The 10,603-nt window shown below is 41.0% G+C and overlaps 1 protein-coding gene across 1 annotated transcript; it reads left to right on the forward strand.

Moving 5' to 3' along the window:
- Positions 1-3,714: 3,714 nt before the first annotated feature.
- LOC139176004 (7-alpha-hydroxycholest-4-en-3-one 12-alpha-hydroxylase-like) lies at positions 3,715-5,235 on the forward strand. The gene has a single exon (XM_070767479.1). It carries the CDS (start codon positions 3,715-3,717, stop codon positions 5,233-5,235), a length of 1,521 nt encoding a protein of 506 aa, XP_070623580.1.
- Positions 5,236-10,603: the final 5,368 nt, after the last annotated feature.

The raw sequence follows: 10,603 nt of genomic DNA on the forward strand, positions 1-10,603 counted from the left end.
TGCTTTCCTTACCAGCTGACCGCACTGTTCACCCATTTTGAGACCGTCAGAAATGTTTTTATACCAATTCATGTTCGTTTTTGTTGTGAGACGCCCTGAATCCCTATGGAGTTGTGCGGCACAGAAATATAAGTAAGTAAGTAAGTAAGTAAGTAAGTAAGTAAGTAAGTAAGTAAGTAAGTAAGTAAGTAAGTAAGTAAGTAAGTAAGTAACTCTCATTGCCCTCCATGATATGACACCATTATATAATAAGAGAATTGGAAGGGACCTTGGAGATCTTCTATCCCAACCCCCTGCTCAAGTCCTCTATACCATTTCAGACAAACAGTTGTTCAGACTATTCTTAAAAACCTCCAGTGTTAGAGCACCCGCCACTTCTGGACAACAGAACAGGAGTAGAGTAGAGTAGAGTAGAGTAGAGTAGAGTAGAGTAGAGTAGAGTAGAGTAGAGTAGAGTAGAGTAGAGTAGAGTAGAGTAGAATAGAATAGAACAGAACAGAATAAAACAAAATTAATACAAGAGATTAATCGATTACTTGATCAGATCAAAAAGAGAACAGAACAGTCTTAGGTTCCACTTACCTTCCTTACTGGTTCGTATCATGACAGACGTGCACATTTTAGCACTTTCTCTCTCTGTCTCTTATTCTCTCTTTTCCACCCATCCGTTTTCCTCATTCTCTTGCTTTCTCTCTCTCTCCTCCTACTTTCTCCCTCTCTTCCTTTTTCTCTCTCCTTTTTCCATGTCTTTCTCTCTTCCCCCCCCCTTTATTTTCTCCCTCTCCCTCTCCTTCTCCCTTTCCCCCTCTCTTTCTTTCTCTTTAATAAATTGCCCAGATTCCAGCAGCTGGAAACATACCAATTAGTCAAAGAAGGATGGGCTTGAGATAAGATGAGATTTAGAAGGAGGAGAACATAAATAAATAACTGGGTGTCAAGAAGAAAAAGTATTGAGTGGGTAGAAGAGGGTTGACTGGATCAGACTTGGAAGCAATTGAGCAACGGGAGAAGTAGGAAAACACATAGAAAATAGAAAGGAGTGAAGCAAACTGCTCAACTTAGCAATCACATGAAGTAATTATGAATTACAACTGTAAATATGTATGCAGTGATACCTCATCTTACGACCTTCATTCCGTGACCAGGTTCGTAAGATGAAAAGTTCGTAAGACGAAGCAATTTTCCCCATAGGAATCAATGTAAAAGCAAATAATGCGTACAACCCCATCCCAAAAGTCACCCCTTTTGCCTTGCGACTTTGGGAATCCCCGCCTCCGGACTTCCGTTGCCAGACGAAGTGCTGGGATTCCCCTGAGGCTCCCCTCGCCGGGATTCAAAGCAGCACCGGCAAAAATGAAGGGATTCTACAAATTGTGCAAAATGCAGCTGCGTGAGCAGTCATGGGCTTGCCCAGGCATGTGCCTATCTCTCCAACACTCCACAGACTGCATTGGCTGCCAATTGGTCTCCAGACTCAATTCAAAGTGTTGGTTATGATCTATAAAGCCCTACATGGCATGGGACCAAAATATTTCCAAGACCGTCTTTTGCCACATGAATCCCAGCAACTGGTCAGACCCCACAGAGTTGGCCTTCTCCAGATCCCATCAGCTAAGCAATGCCACGTGGTGGCCTTCTCCAGATCCTGTCAACTAGGTAATGTCGTTTGACGGGGCCTAGGGGGAGAGTCTTCTTTGTGGTGGTCCCAGCCCTCTGGAATCAACTCCCCCTGGAGATTCATATGGCGCCCACCCTCCTCACCTTCCGTAAGAGTTTGAAGACTCATTTATGTGCCAGGCATGGGGCCATTAGATCTTGTCCTCTGTCTAATGGCCCCATGCCTGGTGGTGTGACCAGAACAATCTAGAACTGAACTCACTCAAAACTGTATAAATGGTGGTAGACTTTAGGAGAAACCCTTCTACCCTTCCACCTCTCACAATACTAGGCAACACAGTATCAACAGTAGAGACCTTCAAATTTCTAGGTTCTATCATATCTCAAGCCCTAAAATGGTCACCTAACATCAAAAACATCATCAAAAAAGCACAACAAAGAATGTTCTTTCTGCGCCAGCTCAGGAAACTCAAACTGCCCAAGGAGCTGCTGATACAGATCTACAGAGGAGTCATTGAGTCTGTCATTTGCACCTCTATAACTGTCTGGTTTGGTGCTGCCACCCAACAGGACCGACACAGACTTCAGAGGAGAATCAGAACTGCAGAAAAAACAATTGCTGCCAACCTGCCTTCCATTGAGAACCTGTATACTGCAGAGTCAAAAAGAGGGCGGGGAAAATATTTACTGACCCCTCACATCCTGGACACAAATTGTTTCAACTCCTACCCTCAAAGCGTCGCTACAGAGCACTGCACACCAAGACAATGAGACACAAGACCAGTTTTTTTCCGAACGCCATCACTCCGCTAAACAAATAATTCCCTCAACACTGTCAGACTTTCTGCTAAATCTGCACTTCTATTCTACTAGTTTTTCTCATCATTCCTATCACCCATTTCCTCCCAAGTTGACTGTATGACTGTAACTTGTTGCTTATATCCTAAGATTTTTATTAATATTGCTTCTTCATTGCTTATTTGACCCCTATGACAATCATTAAGTGTTGTACCACATGATTCTTGACAAATGTATATTTTATTTTATGTACGCTGAGAGCATATGCACCAAGACAAATTCCTTGTGTGTCCAATCACACTTGGCCAATAAAAATTCTATTCTATTCTATTCTATTCTAATGAATGTGTCAAGAGAATGTGGAATGAATGGGATGGTTGTTTTTTATGCTTTGGTTTTTTTTAAATATTTTTAATTAATTAATTGGATTCAAGATATTGTATGCTGTGTATTGTGTGCTGTGAGCCACCCTGAGTCCTCTGAGAGAGGCGGCATAGAAATCCAATAAATAAAGAAATAACTGTTGGATAGGACACGGGGGCTGGAGAAGACCTCTAAGGTCCCTTCCAACTCTGTTATTTGGTGCTCAGCCCTTCTTTAGGGTCCAATTCCCACGGCCATACACTATCCCTGGGAAAACCCAAGTTTATTAACTGAGTAACAAACTAATCCTTTAGGTGCATGCTTCCAGCCATAATTATGCAGAACTACGTTCAAAACGTCCCAAACTTTTAAAAGGTGGAAACCAGTTGAGTCTTGCTAATCTCAGCCTAACAGGAACAAAATTTTCTGACCCTGGTCCAGTAAAAAAGAAAAAAAGAAAAAATGGTGTGAATGAAATCATACAGCAGAGTCTGGATCCCAGAGCGGTATTTCGCAACTTTTTCAAAATGATAGGATCTTAATGCAGCTGAGGTTGAGAAACATTGCCCTACAGCTGGCATTCTCCAGAATTGAGTTACGATATCCTGAGATGATTTGAGAACTTGCCAAGGGAAGACCTTCAACTCTAGAATTTCTAGGTCCAGATCGCCCCTTTTCTGCTTTTGTCCACTTTGATACTCAAATTTCAAGGACACCAAAACACCTGGATGCCAGTGGACTAGAAGCAACCGAGGCAGTCTGGAATGCTGCTTGCAACTTCAATGACAGGAAAACCACAAGGGCTTGAGTTACCTCACAGATGGAATTAGGCAGTCCCATGCGGAGCTGGCATATGACTGGATGGGTTATAAATACCAGTTGCCCTGTGAGCCAGATCAGTTGATCTTTCCAAAGCTTGTTCCTCACCTACCAGTGATGAAGTTGTGGGAGACAGCTTTGTGTGCTCTCCTAGCCACTCTCCTTTCCCTCCTCTTGGGTGGACTCTACATGATCGGAGTGTTTCGCCAGAAAAGACCGAAAGAACCACCCTTGGACAAAGGTTTGATTCCATGGTTAGGTCATGGGTTGAGTTTTGGCAAACAACCTCTCCCGCTTTTGGAACGGATGAGGAAGAAACATGGAGATATCTTCACCATCTTGGTTGCAGGCCAATATATCCATGTTCTGATGGATCCTCACACGTATGGGTTTCTCTTCAAGAAATCAAAAAGCAAGCTGGATTTTGGAGTCTTCGCGTCCAACGTCGTCTCGAAAGTGTTCAATTTCCAACCATCCACCACCCATCATAAGATTGGGGAAGATGGCAGCAAGAAGTATCTCCGAGGGAAGAGTCTACTTGCCCTCAACCAAACTTTCCTGCAGAATCTGAAGGAAATCTTGCTTGAATCAACCGAAGATAAGAAGTGGCGTCAGGAGAGACTCTGGCATTTCAGCTACAAAGCCATCTTCCAAGCTGCTTTCCTGGCGCTGTTTGGTACTGTGCCAGAGTTAGAGGTCAACAACAGCAAAGAAGACACCAAGGAGAGGAGTTGTAAACCCTACGATAAGCTCTTTGAAGACTTCCAAAAATTTGATGAGTTTTTCCCGGAAATGATAATCAACACCATGAATTCCGAAACCAAGAAGAAGATCCAGAGTCTGAGGAACTACTTCTGGGATCTCCTGTCTGTTGAAAAGATAGACAAGAGGGGGGACATTAGCATCTGGCTGGCGGATCAGGATCAACAACTGGCTGACGCTGGGATGAATGAGAAGATGAGGACTCAAGTCCAGCTCCTTTTCTTATGGGCTTCTCAAGCCAACACGGGTCCGGTGACTTTCTGGTTACTAGCCTATCTTTTGAAACATCCGGAAGCCATGAAGGCAATAAGAGCAGAGATAGATCAAGTCCTAAAGGAGACCGGTCAAGAAGAGGACCCAATGAATCTCTCGTTACAGGCCGTCAAGACTCCCTTGCTTGACAGTGCGGTGGAAGAAGTTCTCCGCTTGAAAGCGGGTTCTTTCGTGTTTAGGAGCGTGATGGAGGACCTCAACCTCCAGATGGACGATGGAAAAGAATATGATCTTCGGAAAGGCGACCACCTTCTTCTCTTCCCTTTCCTGGGTCTCCACATGGACCCGGAAATCTACTCTGAGCCCGAAACCTTCCAGTACAACCGCTTCTTCTGCCCCGAGGGCAAGAAAAAAGAATTCTTCAAAAATGGCAAAAAGTTGAGAACTCATATCATGCCTTTCGGGGGTGGACCCACGATGTGTCCTGGACGCTTTTTTGCGGTCAGCGAAATGAAAATATTCACTATCCTGATGCTCACTCTCTTCGACATGGAGCTGGTCGACCCCGAGAAAGAACTTCCTTCCTCGATTGAGGACCGTATCGTGATTGGGACGGCCCACCCGACGCACGACATTGATTTCAAATTTCGGCGGCGACACTAAAGTAACAAACTCAGGGTATAAACCTAGAACTTTATAACTTTGTCTTTGTACCTGCGCAGGTATTCTCAACAAACAACTGTAATGGAGCCCGTCCATTACAGCCGTTTGTTATAACAGTCACAAAATGCGTCAATCATGTAAACAATCTGACTTTATGACCTTTTTGGTGATGGTGGTTAAGTGGTTTTGCTCTGGGCACAGTTTTGCCAAAAACCAGAAATGGTTTTCAATTGCATTGGCATGTTTCGGTCTCGAAAGACCATGGGTTCATGCTCTGGTTTTCAATTAAACCGTTGTAAACGTGGTCAGAATGTTGCAAATGCCCCTAAATTCAGCCGTATTGCCTAGTACTCAAAATTCACCCAGATGGCCATGGACACCAGGATGTAAATTTTGGTTTGGGGTTTGGGGGGGGTGGGGGTTAGCCATAACTTCAAATGGTTTCTAAGTGACCAGTCATAAGTCAAAGACCACCTGTAGATATGAACTTCTATGGATAGTAATTTTATAAGATCAGTCAGAGGTCAGGTAAGGATAGGAGGTAAGATAAATGCCTGAAACTAAAATTTTAAAAAAAATCTGAAGCAAAGGGTTTTTTTCCCTCTTTTAAATATTTTATTAATTTTCCATTTAAATAAAGAAAATACAATAGTAAGTACAGAAGAAAATCAAAGAAAATTAAATTAATAGTATATACAGATATTAGTGTTATATTAGCATTATAGTCACTATATTTATATTATATTAATTATACACAAATAAAGGTTTTTATGGGAAGGAAGTCAAAAAGTCAACATGTTTGTCCCTAATTTGCAAAAAAAAAGGGTGGGTGGTTTTTTTTCAGGGTTTCAGCTGCATAACTGAAGCTACTAACTTGGATTATTTTTTTTTTACCCCTTCTTACAAACAGCTCCAAACTAACAGTATAGTTTCCCAACAATAAGGTGGTGCCATTTATATGTCAGGTGCAAATCCATGCCAAAATGATATTAAAGAAAGCCTATATTTATAAACAAGTTCAGCAAATGAAAACTTAAAGCTTTCAAGCAACAAAGTTTTGCCACCTGCTTTCTTCCCCATCCACTTACTTATCTAAAATGTTGGTTTTTGTGGCTTTTCCTCCATAGATAGAACCTTTCCTTGAGTGAAAGAGAAAAGGAGAGAAAGAGAGAGAAAAAACCCTCTTTAATCTGAACATGTCCAATTCTAAAAAAAACCAGGTTCTTGGTGGGGCAATCCACTTGTCCCCAAAAAACGGAGGATTTTTCCTGTAGAGGTTTTAACTTGCTGGTTTGATCTAGTCTAACAACTTATTATTATTTATTAGATTTGTATGCCGTCCCTCTCCACAGACTTGGGGTGGCTCACAACAATAATAAAAACAATATGCAATGTAATAAATCTAATAATTAAAAATAATTAAATAATTAAAAGAAAGCATCTAGAAACCTGTCATTTAAAAAAACATTTAAAAAACTTCATGAATATAAGGAATAGTTCAATTCTTATGAAAAAGCTTTGGACATCCCTGTCTGTTTGCCATTCTACTAAGAGTGCAGCCAGGAAGGGAGTCCATTTGAAGTCCTTTAGCTGCTAATAAACCAGGTTAGTTCCGTATTAGATGGGATGGCAAGTTGTCAGAATGTAAACAAGGCTGCAGAGATTTTAGGAAATGTTTCAGAGAAAAATTACGAATCTCAAAACTCAGAAAGATAATAGCCGGATCATCCACCTGTCGTCATGGGGTGTTGATGGAACGACCTGGTTTAAGGTATGATTTTCCCACTTGAATTTTGCAGGGAACTGTTTGTGGATTGTGATTTAGAGCAGTGTTTTTGCAACCAGACATAGTCGGGTGTGCCGTGGGGAAATTAAACATGGGTCCCCAAACTACCATTCATGCCAGGATCTCCCTTTTGTGTTCATTGAAACAGGCCCAGGTTTCACACTAAGTGAGTATAAATACATTTAGAAACTATATTATTAACTATATGTATAATATATACTGCGTTAGAGTGTCATTTTGGGTGGTGGGATTTTGTAAATGTAAAAAACATGCCGCGGCTCAAAAAAGGTTGAAGATCACTGATTTAGAGAATGAAAATCAAGTTACTCTAGGATCATTGGTGCTCTCTGAGCTTGGTGGTTTTATTGCCGATGTTTCAAGACCCAGCTAGGGAATATCATCAATGCTACAAGGGAAGGAGGTTTGTGGAGGGGAGGAAGAGGATATGACTGATGGGTTCTTGGTGCTCTTTATAGTTTAGTGGGGTTTTGGCAGGTTTTTAATGATCTAACTATCCCAAGGTGCTTTCCCAAGAGGCAACTGTCCTTCCTTTGAAGACATTTCGCTTCTCAGTTAAGAAGCTTCCTCAGCTCTGACTAGGGAGCCACCTACTATATTTTTCGGAGTATAAGACGCATAAGGTGCGTCTTATACTCTGAATGTAGCTTTCTTCGAACCTTTTTTTCCTAGCTAACAGTAATCTCAGCTCTTACCTTGCAGGTTCTTTCATTGTTACTCTTTGCAAAGAATGTTTTCCAAGCCCAGGTCTTTGCAGGGTTTTTTTCCCCATTGCTCTAACTTGCTCCAAATGTTTCTTTCCAGTCCTAATGATGTTCCCAGCTCTTACTGGTTTGCAAGCTCTTTCATTGTTACTCTCTTTGAATAAGGTTTTTTTTAAAGCTTTAACCAGAGGATAAAATAATGTGCTGGAGCTGACCAGATGAAGGATGCTAGCCAGATTAATATCTGGTAGGCAGATTATTTCCCCTACTTTCCTCCCCCAAAACTAAGGTGCATCTTATACTCCAGTGCATCTTATTACAGTAGTTCAGGGGTCTCCAACTTTGGCAACTTTAAGACTTGTGGACATCCACTCCCACAGTTTCCTCAGCCAGGTAACATCATCAGTACTAGAAGCTAGAACCTCACTCCCTTCTTGCACTAGTGATGTTACTTAGTTGGGTTATGAAACGTCTACAAAAAACCCCCCACCAAGTCCAAAGAGCACCAAAGACCCAACACTCTTATTTCAGTATTGCAACCAAGGGAAAACCAGGATGAACATAGAAAAACATTCAATAGCCACCTTGTGAGCCTCATGGTACCAGCAATATTCAAAACTGCGGCTTCAGGATTATAATTCCAGTTCTTAGTTCATTTTCTTCCCTGTCAATTTCTGTAAAAATTTGATTGCTCAACACTCAAGCATGGTGAGTGCCAAACAACCCTCAAAACCTTGAGGTTACGGTTTCGATTGGATAACCAAAGCCCAGACATTTTTACTGGTGTTGAAAGAAAGTAATTTGCAAATGGATAACGTTACCTAGCTGGGCCACGAAGCGTCTGTAAGAAATTCCCCAAGATCCGGATAATAATTTGTTTCTTACTGGTAGAACCCAGAACTCCCAAGATATTAACATTATTATCAAAAGGCTTTTCCCCCAAAAAATTAAAGGAAAGAAAAGGATTTAGGAAATAAAAGTAAATTGATGCAAATATAGGTGGTCTTCAGCTTGAAGCCCAAACTTTTGATGTTAAGCGAGACATTTGTCAACTGATTTTTGCCCCATTTCGTACCATAACTGTTAAGTTAATTATTGCAGCTTGGAAATAATTAGTACACCCAATTGTTAAATGAATCTGACTTCCTACCGTTGACTTTCCTTGTCTGAAGATCGCAAAAGGCAACCAGACAACCTCGGAATCCAGCAACTGTCATAAATATGAAATATGAATTTTGATCAAATGATCAAAAGGATACTGCTGCGGTTGTACCTTTCAATGTTCACTAAACGAACTATTGTAAGTCAGCTGTATTTTCTACTCTGTTAAGAGAGTCATATATGTGCTGTCGGCCCAAGCAAATATTATTTTAGTTTCAAAATGACATGCCATAAATCAGTATACAGTGTTCCCTCGATTTTCGTGGGTTCAAAAGTCTATACCACGGTTTTTCAAAAATATTAATTAAATATTAATTAATTAGGGTTTTTTCCCTATACCACGGTTTTTCCTGCCCGATGACGTCATATGTCATCGCCAAACTTTCATCTGTCTTTAATAAATATTTTTTTTAATAAACTTTAATAAATAAACATGGTGAGTAATGATCTAAATGGTTGCTAAGGGAATGGGAAATTGTAATTTAGGGGTTTAAAGTGTTCAGGGAAGGCTTGTGATACTGTTCATAGCCAAAAATAGTGTATTTACTTCTGCATCTCTACTTCGCGGAAATTCGACTTTCGCGGGCGGTCTCGGAACGCATCCCCTGCGAAAATCAAAGGAACACTGTATATTTTAATACATCAGAATAATACTTCTGTGTATTTTATAAAGCAAAACTACAGCTGCAGAAAGAACCTTGATGGCACAGTGGTTAAAGTGCAGTACTGCAAGCTACTTCTGCTGATCGCCGGCTGCCAGCAGTTTGGAAGATCGAATCTCAGTAGACTCAAGGTTGACTCAGCCTTCCATCCTTCCGAGGTTGGTAAAATGAGGAGTCAGATTGTTGGGGGCAAGAGGCTGATTCATTGTAAACTGCTTAGAGAGGGCTGTAAAGCACTGTGAAGCGGTATATAAATTTAAATGCTAATGCTAAATGCTATGAATGTTAATGTCTTTTTGATGATCTATAAATGCTTTTTCACTTCTGCAGATGCTGTTTTTACATTTTGTGAGATTTCCCTTGTATCATTCAGAATTTACAGCTGTATTATTCCTTCTTTCTTTTAACCTCACACTGATCTAGTTGATAAAAAAGATTAGAGTTCATCATATCATTCCTTTCAAACAGAAGAAGTGAAATATAAATGTTTGGCATTTTGCATCTTGTTTTGTGCACCCACTGATAATAAAGCACAGTGAAAATGAAATTATTGTCATTCAATTGTCTTAAACACTGAGGAATACAGGTGGTCTCGACTTACAACAAGGGAGCCCAGAATTTCCATCGCTAAGGAAACCAGCTAGCTGAGTTTTCCTCCAATAATCTTTCTTGCCACAGTTGCTAAATAAATCACTGCAGTTGTTAAATGAATCGTATGGTCATTAAGTGAATCTGGCTCCACTCCCCCACACACACTGACTTTGCTTGTCTGAAACTGGCTGGGAAGGTTAGAAGCGAGGATAGTAATAGCAATATCACTTAGACTTATATATCGTTTCACAGTCCTTTTAAACGGTTTACAACAGTGATGGTGAACCTTTTATCCTTGGGTGCCAAAAGAGCGTGGGTGAGTGCTATCGCGCATGTGTGAGTGCCTTCACCAATAATTCAATGCCTGGGGAGGGCAAAAACAGCTTCCCCCACCCCTTGGAGGCCCTCTAGAGGCCGGAAACGGCATGTTTCTCAATTTCTGGTGG

This window comes from Erythrolamprus reginae, chromosome Z (genome assembly GCF_031021105.1).
Source record: "Erythrolamprus reginae isolate rEryReg1 chromosome Z, rEryReg1.hap1, whole genome shotgun sequence".
Classification (NCBI taxonomy): domain Eukaryota; kingdom Metazoa; phylum Chordata; class Lepidosauria; order Squamata; family Dipsadidae; genus Erythrolamprus; species Erythrolamprus reginae.

Coding starts and splice junctions, on each gene's coding strand:
- LOC139176004 (XM_070767479.1), top strand. CDS start 3,715: ATGAAGTTGTGGGAGACAGCTTTGTGTGCTCTCCTAGCCACTCTCCTT.